At 32.4% G+C, this 19,517-nt stretch overlaps 3 protein-coding genes across 3 annotated transcripts in view; all 3 read right to left on the reverse strand.

Moving 5' to 3' along the window:
* On the reverse strand, positions 10,897–13,270 carry LOC105159723 (zinc finger protein WIP2). Its single transcript, XM_011076899.2, has 2 exons — positions 12,567–13,270; positions 10,897–11,501 (listed from the first exon to the last, which is right to left on the reverse strand). The coding sequence occupies exons 1-2, from the start codon at positions 13,122–13,124 to the stop codon at positions 11,073–11,075; spliced, it is 987 nt and encodes a 328-aa protein (XP_011075201.1). The 5' UTR covers positions 13,125–13,270; the 3' UTR covers positions 10,897–11,072.
* On the reverse strand, positions 15,269–16,720 carry LOC105159724 (small nuclear ribonucleoprotein E-like). Its single transcript, XM_011076900.2, has 2 exons — positions 16,441–16,720; positions 15,269–15,620 (listed from the first exon to the last, which is right to left on the reverse strand). The coding sequence occupies exon 1, from the start codon at positions 16,718–16,720 to the stop codon at positions 16,454–16,456; it is 267 nt and encodes an 88-aa protein (XP_011075202.1). The 3' UTR covers positions 15,269–15,620; positions 16,441–16,453.
* LOC105159725 (H/ACA ribonucleoprotein complex subunit 4-like) overlaps positions 17,894–19,517 on the reverse strand; it is a 2,179-nt gene continuing 555 nt past the window's right edge. The window contains 1 exon segment of the mRNA XM_011076901.2: positions 17,894–19,517. This exon segment is cut by the window's right edge and continues 9 nt beyond it. Coding sequence (XP_011075203.1) covers positions 18,156–19,517 — 1,362 coding nt within the window. The 3' untranslated portion in view covers positions 17,894–18,155.

A 19,517-nucleotide genomic window follows, 5' to 3' on the forward strand; every position in this document is an offset into this window, starting at 1 on the left:
AGCGCATATTCAACAATTTACGATTGTGATTGATGACGAGCTATATGTTGTCATGATAATGCGATATATGATATGCGAAAAATGAATATATAATTAGGTACCATGGCGCGAAGGGTACTGGAGTATTTCGGGTAGCGGGGAATATCCTGGTGTTGTTAACTAACACTGAGGTGGTGTGGGGGTGCCAGGTTCGGTATGATGTGGTTGTGCTGGAATTGCTATACACTTGGCCAGTGTGAGGATATCACATACAATGCTAATGATTGTATCATATTGATTGAGATGATAAGAGCTGGCAAAATCATTAAATATAATTCAATTAGGTCAAGTGGTGGCCAAAAGAAAATAATTAATAATTAAAAGAATTAAACGATAATAACGTATGAATTGTGTTGTGGATAGTGTTTGATTTTAGTATTGGTTTCGCATGTTTATTGATATTATTACTTCGTGATTCCATGAAATTGTGTGACAAGTATCAATTGATTGGTATGATTGAAATTCTGTACTTCGTGATTATAGAATGAATACTAGTCGATTGTTGTCGCAGAATGAAATTGGTCATGTACTATAAGTGCCAATAAGTGTATATATAGAGAGAGAGATAGATTAGTTAATACTTACTGAGTTGGCAACTTACTATTTGCCACGTACTTTTCAGGAAATAAATCTTAAACCAACTGTTAGCCGTATAGGTGGTCAATAGTGTCATTTTAAGTCGGAAGCTCTAGCTACATACATATAATAATGCAAAGGTTTGACGTATTTTTTTTCATTTGCAGTTGATATAAATATTGTCGGGCTAACTATGAGTTTGTTAGGGTAATTGAATGTGATCAGGGAGGGGGTGTCACATATAATTTATAGTTTACAAGAGTATTTTAGTTAGTTCAATACAATAAATAAATGAAAATACAACAGAGACTAATGGATTTGCCTGATTGTTAGATGATCATTAAAATTACGGGTATTGATAATTTTTCAAATAATAAGAGATATTTATAATTATACTAAACTTTATGAAAATTTGTTGTAATTACTCTACTTTTTATTATCAAGTCTAAGGGTGTAAACAAGTTGAGCTCGACCTTTTTTTGTGAACTCGAGCTCGTGCTTAATTCTTACCCGATGAGCTCGAGATCGAGCTAATTTATTTATTTATTGTTGTTGTTGTTGTTATTATTATTATTATTATTATTATTATTATTATTATATTAAATCATGAGAATCACCAAATTTTTATTATTATTATTATTATTATATTAAATCATGAGAATCACCAAATTTTTACATAAATTTATAAGTAATAAAATAGATCGCATAATGCATACTATGTTATAAATATAGCAAAATATAGTATGATATTTTAATTTATTGTTATATATATATACTACTAATTAGCTTAGTAGCAATACAATTAATAAAATAAAACAAAAAAAATACATACTAAATAATTTAAAATTATAAAAAAGTATCAATTATCTGGAATAATGCATTTGAATACATAAAAATATTTTATAGTTGAGATTCATATATGTTCACAATCTGCAATAAATTTATACGTTTATAAATGTTAGTATTACATTGATGTAATTATCATCTTATATTGTTGAACAACATAGGTTAATTGGGTTATTAAAATCCAGATCAAACCGTTAGATATGATCAAATTTATAAAAAAATATATTTGATAAAGTTTTAGACTTATTGGACATATGGATATCGAGATATCGTACTCGAAACATAAGAGTAATCATTCAAGACAGTGTATCGTTGAATCAGGCATAAAATTTTAAATCATACCGTCTGATATGATCTAATGGACATAGTGTTATATATATATATATATATATATATATATTTAAATTTGGTATAAATCAGGTGCCTAGATTTAAGATTTCGTAATTGTTGATTAAACTTTTTGATCTCATTATATATAATAAAATAATAATTAGAATAATTAAAATTATTCCATCGTCATTATTATTAATATCATTATTTTTAAATTAATTCATAAAAATTACTAAATTTTGACATAATTTATAAGTAATAAAATAGATTGCATAATGCATTGTATGTATCTTGATATAAATATAAAACTCAAAAATAGATAAAAAAAATCATAAGTTAATTAATTGTTTTAATTGTTAGTTTAAAAAAAGTATAATACAATATAAATATATATTAAAATATAACATAAAGTTTATAGGTGTCATATTAAATAATAATTTTATAAAAAATATTATAATTTATTAAGTTGTTAATTAAATTTATTTTGTATAAAGATTAAAATGTATAAGTAAAAGTTAGCATAATTTATTATTATCCAAATAAAATATATGATAATAATTAATAATTATAATATATGATAATAATTAATAATTATAATATATGATAAATTTTGACTATAAAATTGATAAAGTATTAAAAATAAAATTAAATATATAAAATTTTAAAAAATAAAAAATATATAAAAATAAAATAAAATAGAAAAAGCAGGGGGGAATTGAGCTCGAGCTCGAACTTTTTTGAGCTCGAGTCAATCTGAAAGTCCAGTCAGCTCGTGAAGCTCGCCAGCCGACTCGACTCGTTTGCCACTCCTAATCAAGTCATCTGGTGGGCTGGAGTCTATATATCTATAGTCGGCCCACTCATCATTACACTGTTCAGCTAATCTTCATAATAAAATTCATAGTCCATAATTCATAATGATTGGGCTTGGGTATTGAAGGATTTTGGGCTTGGCCCGTCGAAGCCCATCATAAGTTGGGCCGAAAGGCCCAATCAACAATGTAAAGCCCATCCCAGAAAGGCTATTAAATAAAATAGTAGATCTACAAAAACTTGTTTATCGAAATCTGACGTACAAAATAATTTTGGCATATAAAAACGTCTTCAAAGTCGGCTTCAGTCCTAATGTGTGGGTATTTGTGTCATTTTATATGAGTTGTTATAATTTATTACAGTCATATTAATTTATTGATTGAATCGAGAGTTGTTGTGTTTCTTGTTTACTGGTTTTAATATATTAATATATTGATTGAATCGATATAACGATAAAAAAAATATGACGCACAAAATAAATTTTGACTTATTAAAGCATCTTCATTTAGCTTCTAATCTATTTAGATTAATATTTCACACTACATTTTACTTTAATAGACACAGCATGTATAAGAAAAATATTCTTCTAAAAATACTCATAATTTGTATAATAATTTTATACATATAACGTATATAATACGTTCATATGCTGTTCGTTTATCTTCATGAGAAATTCAAATGATCCAAATATAATTTTTTGATGTAAGTAACGTGCTCAACATGTATCTATACATGTATATATAGGTACCATAATAAAGAACAACTATAGGGAAGAAAAATATTATGGGAACTAATTAATTAAAGCGCTCTACGTTGTACTAATTAATCATCATTATATATATATATAGCTTTAGTAAGAAAAGAAAAGGTAGCTCACATAAGTGCAGTTTGTCAACTTTTGGAAAGCTATTGAACAAAAGAGAGAAACAAAAAGCAACTAAACTACCCCAATAAAAAGCATATTATCACATACTCCAATTCAGATATGTGACCACTTTATTGCATTCATTCAAAATCGATGTGGCAGTTCAAGTGGACTAATTGTATTCTTTTTTATGAGATAAGTTGTAGAATTGGGTCGATTCAAACACGAACCTTCTTACAGTAGTATAGATTGTTATGATTTATGTTGTATTTTTTTGGAGTTATGGTTGGTTTGGGTCTAGATGGTGATTGGTTTGGATGTCAAGTGTTAGTCATGTATGATCGTTCTTCGACTCTTAGATCTTAACTTGGTAAGTGGTAGACCTATAACACGGTTGGACTTGTTGGATAGTCCCCAACTAAAACTTATCATCAAAAATTAAGGCAGAAAGAGTAGTTAAATAGTCGGGAGTTGCAAGGCTCAATGTCAAGATAATAAATGCATACCTTACGAATGAGAACAACTCCTATTAATAGGAGCCATTTGTATGAACTTGCACTGAGCCACGTGTCGCGGCCCTGTTCCTTGGATAGGCACTGTATCGACATCTATGATTTTGGGTATTTGGGTCAGGCAGGTCAAGTCGGACATGTATAAAAAACGTATGAATCCTTTATATTTTTAGTAAATTTAACCTTTTTCTAAGGGTAAAGTTGTCTTTTGCAATTCTTTTACTAAAGAACCACAACGGTGATAGCTATAGACACATCCTTTTTAAATAGTAGTTATTGCTCAAAAACCCAACATTTGACGAGGATGAAAGGGTTCATAATAAGGGTTTTAGGGTAAGAAAAGAGGGTTTATATTTATATGTATAGATGAAGACATGATATATATATGTATGTATATGATGGAGCAGACAATGAAGATTCTGAAGTCTCTCAATCTTAGCATGGAAAATGGTATCTGAAAAACTGCCTGAGCAGTGCAATTGACAGAGGGAATTATGTGGTGAGAAATTAGGGCAATAATGAGCATGGGCATGTCCGATCGAGTATGATGAGGACAACAGTACTTACAGCCTTTTCCAAGAATTTGAAGGACTTGAAATTCACAACCACTCCCCCAATTAATTCTTACATGCCTATCATCATACTTACTTTAATTTCATAATATTTTGTGTATATCAACTGTAAATTATTCTTGTAAATATACATCATGATTTCAGAATGTGAATCACATTCTCAAATCTATGTGTGTGTGTATATATGTACATGTATTTAATATAAAGAGACAAGACTATTTAATTTTAATTATAAACCTCGATTTATATATGATACCGTTACATTATTTTCTTTGTGTTAATAATATTTTCAAATTAGTTCTTTTTTTTTTCTTGAAACGTTATGTGTCGATTTATATATTTTATTTATATTTTAAAACGTGAAAAATTATTTATTATATGTACATAAAAATTATGTGGTACAACAACTCATGTATGTGTATATATATACATATGATGTATGTAAGAGTACTGTATTATCTATCGGGTACTCAATTCCGTATTAGAGACGGACAAATTAGACTCAGAGAAGTAAAAAATTTCATCTCTGAAAGTTTGTTTGTTGTAGGCGAGTGAATAAATTATTAATCGCTTGACTAACTAATTATCATATTCATATATATATATATATATATAAAAGATGAAATTTAATTGGTTGAGATATTCAAACTTTTACGTTTGTATAACGTCACCAGCTGAGACATTATAAGAAAAATAAATAAATAAAAGAATCCTACTCAAAAACTGGTGAAAGTTCTCTTTTCAAAAGGAAAAGTTTTCGCTTTATTTTATTTTATTTTATTTTGTTTTTGAACTTTGACAAATAACTTTGTTTTTTTTAATAATTTTATTTAAATTAAAGATGTACACAAAAAAAAAAAAAGGTGTATATATAGATTGTCATGGTCCAAAAGTTCGTCCTACTGATGATTGGTCAGCTATGTAACGCAGATCGATTAAGTTTAAGAAATGGTTCCTCAACATGATAATTGAGAAATTAAATAAAATTAATTAAAAGTTTATAAAGATAGCTATTTCCTTTTACTTTTTAATTAATCAAATTTAAAAATTCATAATGATGTTAAGTACATCAATTCACATTTTGCGTAAAATAAAACGTAAATTCATGATTACATTTGATCTTTAAATTGGAAAACAAAACAAAAAAGTTAGCATGAATGTGTTTTGGATTAAATTGATAATTATTTATTCCATGTGACCATACATGCATAATTTAGTCATAAAATGGGGTTTTTTTTTTCAATTTAGTCTCATTTATTATGAATTTTTCACATTGCATTTCGTAAGTTGAATTTTTTTTAATATTATATAGTCCTCTTGGATCATTATTGGATTTAAAATGCACGTAAGGAAAAAAATTTCAACTTTTAAGATGCAATTTGGAATCGTAAGAAATTGAAAAAGACCCGTCGTTAATATATGGGACAAAAAAAATGCTATTTTTCGCTTTCTTCAGAATGAAGATTTTATCTAGAGAAAATAATATTCTTAGGTATGAAAAAGATAGGGTAATGTATTTGGAGAATCTCCCGACCATTAATAAAGATAGATAGCTTTATAGTTTATATATTAATTTCATGGATAATGATAAGTGCAAAAGGAGATCTTTAATTTCTTCCGATTTATATATATATATATATATGGATTTTCTGTCCTAATTATTTATCGTATTTAATTTGGTACGTAATAATAATTGATTTTTTAATTAAATAGTTTAATTATTCTTCTTTTTGAAAGGTGATGATGAGTCAAAAAATTTGATTTTTCCCCTTTACCTCTTTTATCTTTTCCTCAACCGCTGGCCCTATTAACAAAAGTTGTCTTCCATATATACTAATCAATTAAATTTTATTCTCATTACATTTATCTTAGATGAGTACTAACATGCTGCAATAAATTAATATACATTTAATTTCTTACTATTTAAATTATTATTCAGAGAATTTTGTTATTTTAATATATATATATATTATTATGCTCATAATTACACTTAATGTCATATATAGATGTTTGTATAAAAATTAATATATTACAAGTGTCCATAATTAATACAGATTAATCAACTTTGACATAATTTTATATAGGAATATATATATATATATATATAGCACCAGAAGCATCACAACAATAATAAATAAATAAATGTATAGTATAGCTTATTTAAGTAAATTAAAATTTTGTACATTATATGACCACTCGTGCGTGTATCTAATTAGGCAAACCTAGTCATGTATATAGACACAAACACACACGTGTGCGTGTGTGTGTATTATAATTAAATTTTAAATATCTGGGGTGAAGTGAGCTAAGAGTTGGGGGTTGGTTTTAGGGATTTTGGGATTGAGAAAAACTGGATGGAGAGAGAGAGAGAGAGAGAGAGAGTGATTGGAGGAAATTAGAGGGGGACAAAGCTGTCTCCTTTGTAGAGGAATATCAATACAGGCCCAGACCATAAAAATTAAAAAAGAAAAACATATATATATACATAATTTTGCTTGTTTTCCTCCTCCCCCCCCCCCCCCCCCCCATGCAATTATACTATACACTTCCCTCGTCCATCCCCATACACACACATATATATAATTATATATATATGTAATTAATTGAAAAGGATAAAGGTAGCTAGGAAGTGGACCAAATTGGGATTTTAAGACAAGAATTCAGGGTTCTTTGTAATAGAATTAGACGTAATGAAATGAAATAGAATGAAAAATAAAATAATAATTAATTTTATTTTTTATTATATGTTTTTTTATTTGAGATATTATATGTGTGATACTTCATTTAATTATATAACATAGATCTTGATTGAAATATTATGAAGTAAGACTAAACGCAAACTTTTTTTTAAATTATTTTTATTTTAATATTGTATCTTGTGAATAATTATAAAAAATAGGAAATTCTAAATTATTTATTGAGGTACAACTTTTTAAAAAGTAAATTTTCTCGAATATTTTCCATGTTTTCTACATTCGTATGAAATAGAAGTTCAAAATATACATTTAATAAAAAAAATAAAAAAATGCGGAGCGGAGTTTTAATTATTTTAAAAGTATGAAAAAAATTAATTTTTTAAAATTTCATAACTAATCAAAACTCAAATATTTTTCAAAAGTTTCAAATTAACAAATATAATTTTATTATTAATGGACAAAGAGGGAAGAGAAGTAATAGTCTCAGAGATACTACGTTTTAAATTGAGATGGGATAGTGTATCACAGCCCTTAGGTTGGATACTCTATCCCATAAACCATGATAGATAAGACTTGGTCGTATATTAATATTAGATTCTAATATTATAAATTAAATATATAATTATACATAATAAGTAATTTTATTAAACAAAACAAATGAGGTCCAAGAGAATAAAAAAGAAATAGGACATGTTGAACATTAATTATTATGTATGACGAAACTTAAGAGCTTTTTTTCTTGGTGATTTTATTAGGATTGTAAAATAGTCACATACATTTTTTACATTTTCAATTTAACAACAAATTTAGACAAGCTCGAATTTTTAATCGACACATGCAATGTTTGTCCGCTTTCCGGCTGATTTTAAGTTTTTCATCCAAATTTGTGCTTAAATCAAGAAATTGAAAAAGGTACATTAATGACTATTTTGCAATCCCGATGAAATAAAAAACTAAAATGTCAAAGTTGTATATAATTATAGGACTAGAGATGCATTTAATCCTAAATAATTGGACTCTCTCTAACGCATTCTTCATGTCATTTCTATCTTTTGGATTACACATACATCTGCCGAAAACGTCAACACAAACCACCTCCTTTTTAGAAAATTACACATGCACCCCTCTCAAAATACCAATATTATTACACAAATTATCTATACTTTTTGATTATTAAGAATAATTTCTATAATTATACGAAAAAACAAGGATGATTTATACAACCAGAATGTAGATTGGTAGATCTAAATATAATTTACCACATAATAATAAAAGAGTGCATGTAAAGAGTTAATGGGTAGGTGGAGGGTTTAAGTGGGGTGAAAAACATATGGACATTATGAAAACAACCAGCAAGTAACATAGAATTCAACTCAGCAGAGGTTTGGAATAACTGGGCACTGCTGCCTCCAAAAGGGTCAAGGGTTTGGTTTTACACCAGAGGTAATAATCCTTAATTCTTGACTACAACAAAAAACCCTAGCTAGCTAGTACTACTAGTGCTTCATAGTATTCCTCACCCAACATTATTAATCTTTTTGTCAAGATATTACAGTACATATATATATATATATATATATCTGATTATGTTGAGTGTGTGTGTGTGAGAGAGAGAGAGGGTATATTACATAGTCAAAAGGGGTCATTGAAATGTCGTTTCAATGTACAGTGTTATTTCTTATGGTATCAGAATTGAGAGAGGAGTGTGGTGTGGTATTGTATGGGCAACTGTTGGTGGCAACAGTGCTTTGTTGGGATCTATTATGTGCATATAACCTCAACCAACACATATCTTTCTTTGCAGCTTAACTTGTCTACTTCTCTCCTCATTCCCATACCTCTTCCCCACCCTACCATTTAATGCCAATGATGTCCCTCCAATTTATACACCTCATTTCATGACAAACACATTAATAACAGGCTAGATTGCATTTAATGTTCTTTATGTTATGAGGTGATATTTTAAAGATCGGATGTAATAATATGGGTGATAATTAAATATCTGTAATTTATAAATTTTGTAAAATTATAAAATTTGGTTATTGAATTTTTTTATTTCATTGTTGATGTGGATGAAATTATAGATTTTTAAATTGGATTTTGCTTACCAAGTATTCAATCAATCTCCTAACCACATAAGCGATAAGTAAATTGCATTTTACGGCGTATATGTCAAGGGGTAATATTTTAAGAAATGTAGTTACAGGGCTGACAATTAAATACCCATTATTCATTAATTATTAGTCTCGTAGCTACAATCCTTATAATGTCACTGACTATATATATATATACAGAGCATAAAATACAATTTAATCATTGCTTATGTGTTGATTGAATGATTGGTCCGTAAAATCTCAATTGAAAAGACCATAATTTCATCCATGTCAGAACCTTCCTTTGAATTCAAAAAATTCGATGATCGAAGTCTTGAAATTAGACCGTTTAATCATCATACAGGACAACAAAAGTAATTTAGCTGTATTAACACTTGAAATTAAATACACTCAATAATTGTAGCTAAAAAGATAAAGAAAAATAACACATCGCCCATGTTTAAAGAAACATAATATTATAAAATAGCTTGAAATGTTTGAAGTTTCCTTTTTAATTAATTAGACCTACGTACATTAATATTTTATTTTGTGAGTGTTTAAACAACACCTGTGCAAAATAATGGGCATAATTATGAGGAGTAAAATTAGCCATGCATGAAAATCTTTATAATTGAAAAGGGTTTTCTTTATTTTCTTTTGTGAAATAAGCTTATTAATTATAAGCAGTTGATTAGCATGTATGGAGATTATAATTAAGTAGGATGATGATCATATAGATATTATTATAATTAGTGATCACCAATTATAATTACAATGCTTCTCTCTCTCTCTCTCTCACACACACACACAAACACACACAAGAACACACACTTGGCTAATCATTAATTTGCCTTGCGCATTATATAAAGGTAGCTAGGTAGTGAATCAGCAGATATGGTATATGTTCCATCCATGACCAGTGCTATTATCTCCCACTAGCCAAAGCAAAAGGGCATCATATGCACCCCAAAAGCTGGTGTTTTTGCAGCATGAAAAGCCTATATATACACATATACATGTATATATATATAGATCCCTTATTACATTATAGGACCAAAATATACTCTCTGTACCCTCACATTTCACTTCACTCACCCCCTATCTATCTATCTTTCTTTGATTCTTTTGGATTAGAGAGAAGACTAATACACAACATCTCAAAGACATAACACCTGGAAAAGCTCATCATATGTCCACTTGGCTGTCTGATTATTCTCATCCACTGTTTGTTTTCCTCATCAACTCTATCATAAGATTCACAACCATACAAACATACCTTGTTCTATATTTGTGTTCAATTTAAATGTTATTATAACAGTATTGAAAATAACAGACCGACCGCTTTGCATAAACTTTCCCGCACTTTATGGTGCCATGTTTCCCATGTCCACTGTCTCTAAAGATGTCTTGTTTGCTCTACTACATAGATAGAGGTGAACAAATGTTGTCATAATTGTTTCTTGGTGTTATCATGGTTATTAATATTCTAGGACTCATCAAACTTTAGTGGTTCAAAAGATTATATAATTTGAGCAGCATGCAGTAAAAGAGCGGTGAAAATGGAAGCCATGGCCATAGTTGAAATCAAGAACGGATTTACAATAGACATGGTGTTAAAACTGAGTCGGAGCCTGAAATTACATAAGTTTCATCGGCACATATATGCCTAAAAATGAAAGCAAATCAACACTACTAACCCTTGATCGATCTTCTATTTTCCGTATCATCGATCAATCATCATCTTGTTCAATTTCTGAGGCGGGCTCATCTTCCTCTTCGAAACCGTCGACCCCATAAGCTCCATGGCCATTGCCAAACGCTTTAATGTGATCTTTGAGGGACCTCTTGTGCTTGAAATCAGAGCCGCAAATGCAGTACCAAAGCTTGCCACAGTTCTTCTCATGAGTTCTCCAATCCCCCCTCACTGCAAAGGCTTTGCCGCACTTCCTGCACATGAAAGGCTTGATTCCGTGCTTTCTTTTGTAGTGTGTTTGGAGGGTTCTGAAGTCTTTCAAGGGCTTTGCTCTTGGGTGATCAATGTTGTTCCGGCAGCCAGGAGCACAGCAGTAGCAGGGAAGCCTAAGCATGCCTGTAGGTTGTGTTCCCCTCAGAGATTCTGGCCCTCTTCTGTATTGTGAACCATGCCCCCACATATGCATCTGAATCATACATAACCAAAGTCCAACAACTGTTCAAGAATGCAAAATAAGGAGTACATTTGTCTGAAAATATACAAGGGGGGGTTTCTGACTGCCATCGAGAATCAGTACCTAATGTGGGAAAGTTCTGAAATTCTCAGCCCAGAACCAAGAATGGGAAAAAGAAAGAAAGAACAAATTGAAGCAGCAAATGGGGTGTTGTCAGTCCATTGACAAAGAAGGAGCAGTGTATTCTTCACGTTGAGTCCTTGATCAGTAATTGATCCATTTAAGATAATACAAAGATTCGTTTGATACTGCAAATTGTGGTTCTTACAAGTTTCTTTCAAAAAAGTACTATGCCTTTTTTCTTAACTTAGTTTATTTTGATTGGAAGAGATTGTTCTTCTTCTCTAAATGTAAGAAAAGAAAAGTGAAATCTCTCCGTGAATCCCAGTTTTAATTACTGTTCATCTCTTTCATCAGAAAAACAAAAATAAAAAATGGAAGCAAAAGAAGAAGAGAATAATAGCTTAGCTATGGAGAAACAATTTCCAAAGTGAACAACTGTTGAGTTGTAGACAAGTCTTGTTTTGAGATGAAAGTTTAGGTATGGGCTTTTCAAGACTTTATGATGAAGAAAATCAATCTGAATCCCTGGTAACTGTTCAAGTTTCAGTTCAACACAGTTACCAATTTGTAGAGCACAGACTTCAAAGACTGCTAGTACTTACATCAAAGCATAAGGAACATTGCCTGAGTTGTTCCATCACATAAATGAAGTGAACTATCTCACCTAAACTCTCATCACATCAGTCACCAGACTGCATAATGGAAACAATCAATCCCTCAACCTTATAATATATCCCATGCAATAACAATTTCAACATTGAAAAAGGACAAACGCGAAAAATCAAATAAACAAAAACCCTCTAAACCAAAAATTAAGCAAAAAAAAAAAAAAAAAAGAAAGAGAAGGAGAATCCCATATACTTTCTCCTTGTCTTGGAAGCTTGACATCTTGGAAGAAAGGTATATATATAGGAAAAATCATAAAACTCTGAAGAAACTAATTAATCCTTGTACCTGCATGTTGTTGTATCTGTTGAAGGTCTTGCAGCAAACAGGACATGAAAACTGAGTTGGGCCAATAAGAATCTGAGAAGGGGTAGGAATCCAATACTGTCCCTTGTTAAGTCTAGTGATGGGGTAGGCTGACAGATCAGTACCCTCTTCCTCTTTATGATCAGCAGAAGAAGAAGAAGAAGAAACCATGGAAGCAAGATCAGCAGCACTAGGGTTTGGTAACCCTATGTGCAGTGCAACTGTGACACCATTATCATGATCATCATCAGGAGGAGGGTGGTTCTGCCCATTATTAGCCTTGTGGAAATCCAAGAGTGAGCAAGAGGGTTCTTGATGTTGGTCTTCATATCTTGTGGGAGTGAGTCTGAGAAGGGGGAGAGCTTCTTTCAAGGGAGGTGAAGGAGGTGGGTTGTGATGATGATGATGATTACTGTGTGTGTTGTTAGAGTAGTAGTTGTGGATGTATGGATTGTGGAGAGGAGGGTTTGGAGTGGAGAAATGGTGAAAAGGGTCGGATTTGAACCATTGAGCATAGAGATTTGAGTGGGGATCAGTCATAGTGAAGTAGGGAAGATAAAAGGTGGGAGAGGAAAATGGTGGGCTGGAGGAGGAACTTGCCTTTATAGAGAGAGAGAGAGAGAGAGAGAGGGGAAGACAAGATGACTATGCGTGTGTGTCTATGTGAGAGAGAGAGAGAGAGAGAGAGAGAGGAAGTCGACAAGATGACCATGTATGAATATAGTGACTAATAAAGGCAGCTAAGAAATTAAATATACAAGTGTATAGATATGTATATATATAATTTAAAATTTATGATTAGATGATAGAATCAACTGAAAGAGTTGTATTTTGTTCCACTAATTTGCATGTAATTCTAATGGTATCGATCTTCCTTAATTTCTAACAATATTAATAAGCATGATGATGAGTGTATAAGACAATGTTCCCTTTTTCCCGTGTAAAAAGGTCTCCTCTGTCTCTGTAATCTCTAGGGAAAATTACTATCTACATATATATACTTTTATTGATTAATATAAAGAATTTCAATTGTATAAAGACGTGAAGCATCTCCCGATTTCGTAAAAAACAAGAGTAGTTGCCAACGCATATAATAAAAATATAGTGTCTAAACCAGCTTATATTGTTGAGTGTAATGTTAATCGATTTTTCCCAATTGTTGAAAGCATAAGTGTGAATTGCTAACTCTGTATAGATAAAGTCGTGTTGTACAAACAAAAACGCAAATATAAACATTTCAAATGTTAATTAGTCTAATGAATTATAGGGGAAATCGGGTTGTCAACAACTGATATTTATTTTTATTTCACAGTAATCTCTCGGTTTCCAGATTTCTGTTCTTCGTATTTCAATTATATTAGTTGAAATATTCATTTTCTTTGGCATTAAGAGAAATTTTGAGTTTTAGTCACCAGTACGTACAGTAGCATTGGAAAACGAAGAAGATGATAAAATCAGCAGGTGACGGACTAGGAACTTGATAATCCTTTTTGTTTAATTATTATCTAAATATTTTCAATTAACTAAATATGTTGGTATTATTATACTCGTGATTATTCTCTTAAACGGGACCGGTTCATGGCAACAGAACTCATTAATGGTTCTTTTTTTAAAAAAAAAAAATCTAATATTCAACATGACATAAAGTGATGAGTTCCTTCACAAGAAAAAGAATAACTCGGAATCATAAGAAAATGTAAATATTAGTTTTCTGACTTCACTCTTTAGGTTGTCACAACATTTTCCGTCATTTATAATACATATAGATTAATCTGAGATTCAAGTTCTTGAAAAATCAAACAATAAATCCACAGTTTCTTACTTGCTACTAATTATTGACAGAAAAAATTAACCCCCTTTTTACTAAATACAATGTCCAATAATTTGAAAATTTTACTTCCAGGACATTTGAAGTTAGCATAATGCTCAAGACAGACTACAACCTGAGGAATACATACGTAAATATATATAAGTAGCTGTTTTAGAACCAAAGTCCTCTCATTAGTCTCGGGTTCATTGAGAAAGAATCGACATAGATTGAGCAAATAACAAGAGAAGCATATGGCCAAACTAGCATCGAATTACAAACTATAGAGTTCGAAATCAGGTATCAATGCCATAGGTTGCAGAAATACAGAATAACCTTTATCTCAATAATAAGCCTGCAATCATTTCCATCCTGATTGCCATCCAGAAATATGCTACGAATGAATAAAACATGCCATGTGATGGTAGAGCTAAAAGAAGATGGTGGGAGGATTTCATTAGTTTCAGCGGTGTGATATGATTGGAACTATATGGAAATATCCTCAACAAATTTATGTCTAAACAGACCAACATACAGGCTTCATCCCTGCTATAATCCTTTTCAGTGATTGCAAACAAGCAGGGAATCTGTGATTGCAGTATACTCCATTATCTGGTGTTTATCATAAAGGCACTCTGTAGATAGATTTCTAGACACCGTAATAGAACGTGAATTGACTGGTTCTAGTTTAATTCATGATTGACACAGAACCTACGCAGTTAGGCAGCTTTAATAATATCATATCATAAACTTTAAGAGCTTATGGCTGTATGACCTAATAATTTTCTACTACCGAGTTACTTTAGCCTGCAAACATCATCAAGAACTACATTACAAACGAAAGTAACTTCAAAGTTCAAACTAAAACCGACCGCATCCCTGAAAAATCTCACACTTTCCTCTAAGCTTAACAAAATCATGCATATCTCTGAGGTAACCAATGACAGCTCTCTCTTGTAACCAAAGTAAGAATGCATCTCCCTCAACATATTCAACTGTCTGCAACGGCCATGCCAAACATTTACCTGATGTCCAGTTTCAAGTACTACAAATTCTTGTAATGATATTCAAAAGGCAGGATAAGGTGATACACAATAGTTGTGAGATAGAAGACATGGGCTAAGAGAAAATAGATCCTAAACGAGTTGAATCCGTACAAAGTTGGGACAACAGTCCCATAGAACCACCAACAGCCAGCCACTTTACGGTTTAGTGATTACACTTTTCGCCTGCAAAAATAACAACAATGAAGCCCAAGTCAAAAACCCTACAAGGGAGACAAAGGAAACAGACGAGGTTTCACACAAGGCTTATTGCTTCCATCAATAGGATGCAGTAAGAATTCACAAGCATTTCATGACTTGAAGGATAAACATCTCATTTGTGCAAACAAATTAGATAACTGAAGAGATGATCCACTCCCGTAACACTCAAAGTTGAGTTAAGACGCAAAGGCTGAACATATTGAGTCACTGTCTGAAAATAAAAAAGTTATAATTTACATCACTACTTAAGACGCAAAGGCTGAACATATTGAGTCACTGTCTGAAAATCAAAAAGTTATAATTTACATCACTACTTATGACGTAAAGGCTGATTATCCATTCTACCCGATGGAGACTAAAAACCATACAGTCATCTGATACTTCTTCCTCAATAAATTTAAAATCACTCTTCATACAACAATCCATGAGTCGACCACTGTATTTTCAGCTCTATAAGTGACTTCTCTAGAACTAACACACAAGTATCGATGCATAAATAAAGCTGCCTGAATAATTAAGAATTCATGGTCCTAGACTAACCTTTGTTCCCTGCTGCTGCACCAGTTAGTACCCCATCCCAGCCCCACTCCCAACCCCAACACCCTGACGGGATACTTAGTATATAAGCATATTACATTAAATAAAGAGCAACTAATAGTTTCCATTGAGACATTTCATCAAACATTTACACATAAAAATTCAAATCCAGACACCACCAAAAGCGCAGGAAAATTTCCGTAAAGATGCTGTGCAAAAAAAAAAAAGCAGTATCAGTCTTCATTACCTTGTCTCCAGAATTACTTCCCAGTATTCATCATCAAAGTGATATTATCCCCTTTCAACAAAATCCTCCCAAGTTGCTTCCTGCTATTCTTCTTTACGTTGACCTCTTCCGCGTCATCCAAAACCAAATTCATGTACTCGTCAAAGCCAATGATCCGGCCTTCAATCCTCAGATCCTTCTGCTCAAAAAGCCATATCTGAATGCGAGCTTTGCTCTGTAGAAACCTAAAGATCAGGTTAATGGGTTGGGTCATAATACGCTGGACTTTGGTGCTCGCCATGGCCGCTTGCTTTTGGGGCTCTGCTCATGTACTCAGATCCTTCTGCTCAAAAAGCCATATCTGAATGCGAGCTTTGCTCTGTAGAAACCTAAAGATCAGGTTAATGGGTTGGGTCATAATACGCTGGACTTTGGTGCTCGCCATGGCCGCTTGCTTTTGGGGCTCTGCTGCAGAGAATTTCTTGCGCTCTTTTTCCCACTTCTTTTGCTGCAAAAACCCTAGCAGGGGAGAGGTTGAGACTCCCTCAGTCTTTTTATTCTACCTTTGAGATGGAAAATCGGGTTTCTGGACTAACTTTATCTCGTCAATTCACGATTTTAGTTACGCACATGACAATGCTGACTTAAATGGGTCTTCTCTTCTGGTCTACGCTCCAGATAATTGGGGCCTCTTTTTGTTTTTGTTTTTGGATAAAATAAATAAAACAATTGGAATTTAATATCTGAAATTATACTACAAACTAAATTTGAAAATTATCTAAAGAAAAAAGTGGAATATAAAAGTTGTAAGAATTCATGGTACGATCCTATGTATTATTAATTTGCAATATTAATTTGAGTGAATTAAAGACAAGAAATGTCACTAGAATGAAATTTACTATTGGTTATAATTTTCTTGCCTCCAAAATCATGGTAAATATTATTATTAATCCTGATTAAATAAAAATAGATGCAAAAATTTAAATTATTTATTATAAAAATTATTTTTGTCAGGACTATGAACGGTAGCAAATGTTTTTGCCAAGAATTTCAATCAAGACAAATATTTTAACCACATACAAATTAATAATTTTTAACCATAACAACTAGTCATGATTAAATGGTAAGTTTCTTCTAGTAAAACTTGCAATCAAAGAAGATGATGGTCCATAAATAACATGTCTCAACTGATGAAAGTAATGAATATAATTTTTTCTTTATATTAAATGTAATGGATTCTGAATTTGAAATAGAAAATTCAACTTCATATTCAACAATTCATGGTATGGTATGATCGAGCACGAACCCTTTTATGTATTCCTACAACATGTGGCAAAACTCTTTGATAGATTGTATAGACAAGACGCAAGAAAATCTGTATGTTGGTGGTCATGGAGACCAATGTATACTAGGAACACTATGTCAACATTCAGATGAAGATCAAATATTTTATGGAAAAGGCAATGCAAAATTACTACCACTTTGATAAATGAAAAACATCCAGTTCATAAAATACAAAACCTTGAGCACATCATGAAAAAAAAGTTCAAAACTAACATATTGCTAAACCAAGTCCATGGTCAATGTCAATCACTGGGGGAAAGTGTGCCGCGGCGTAAAATGTATCTCAAATAGAGATAAAAACTCCATGGCTATACTCTGATGCAGATGATATATAGCATGATGCAGTGTCACCATTACTTGACTGAAGCCGTCTAGAGATAAAATCCTCGGGTCTACTCCTGCTCAGCATCCTTGTGCTTCTTCTTTTTCTTCTCCTTTTTCTTCTCACTTTTAATTGCTTCATCATCACTTCCAGCCACTGCAGCAGTTAAGGCAGAGTCGCCATTTTCTGCATTTTTATGCTTGTTTTTCTTCTTCTTTTTCTCCGACTTATCATTTTCTGATGCTACAGGTTCTTCCTTCACTTTATCCTTCTTCTTATCCTTCTTAGATTTCTCGCCATCAGAAGCCATGGCTTCATCTGCACTCTCTTTCTTCTTCTTCTTTTTCTTCTCTTTTTTCTCTGGTTCCACCTCCACATTTTCAGCCTTTTCTTTCACCTGCAGATCTTCAGCAGCATCTACCTTGGCTTTCTTAACAACAGCATCTGGTACAGGACTACCATCAAGCGCATCTAGCTTACGCTTGCGCCCCTCCTCTCCATCATCTTCCTTATCCTTATGTTTCTTCTTTTTCTTCTTATCAACCTCAACAACAGCACCCTCCACATTTCCACCACTAGAAGGCTGTGGCTCTGCAGCTGCTGCAAGACTGGCAACCACAGAATCCCCTCCAGTAGGCAAAACAACATTCCTCGACCACTCAGCTGGGGTATTCTCGTTGGGCTTCCCATGCTTATCCAACTTTCCCTCAGCAATAAGCTTTTTCTTCATCGAAGCTCTAGGACCCAATCCCCATTTCCTCGGATATGTATCCCTATCCATGACCACCCTTTTAATCTTCGCAACAGTTCCATGATCACATGTAGCCATCACCGCAGTAGTCATCTCTGCAATCCCTAATGCAATTGCTTCCCCCTTTGTTGTCATCAACACTACCTCCTCCCCGACCTCAATATCATTTTCAAACCTCAACAACCCTGGAATCATCAACTTTGCACCATAACAAATTGCATTCACCGCAGAGTCCTTCACCACAAGCCTCTTATAACTAGTCAAAAGCACCTCCAGTGGCATAATCACCCTCCTCAAATAACTCTCATCCCTATAATTATCATAAACCCACTGCCCATCCAGCACATCATGCATAGTCACCATATTATCTTTCTCCCCGAGAATCCCTGACCGGACCCTCCTCAACTCCTGCATATGCCCACCAACACCCAACAAAAGTCCCAAATGCACACACAGTGTCCTCACATATGTTCCCGCCTCACAAGAAATCCAGAAAACAACCAAATGCCTATCCGCATCATACTCAAGAAGCTTACTTTCGTATATAGTCCTAATCCTAAGCTGTCTCTTGACAGCGGAAATCAAAGGGGGGCGCTGAAAAACCGCACCTGTGAGAGTCTCGAGCGCTCTCGCAACTTTCGCAACTTCAGGCACCTTCGAATGCAATCTAGCTACGCAAAC

The sequence above is a fragment of the Sesamum indicum genome, linkage group LG4, assembly GCF_000512975.1.
Source record: "Sesamum indicum cultivar Zhongzhi No. 13 linkage group LG4, S_indicum_v1.0, whole genome shotgun sequence".
Taxonomy (NCBI): domain Eukaryota; kingdom Viridiplantae; phylum Streptophyta; class Magnoliopsida; order Lamiales; family Pedaliaceae; genus Sesamum; species Sesamum indicum.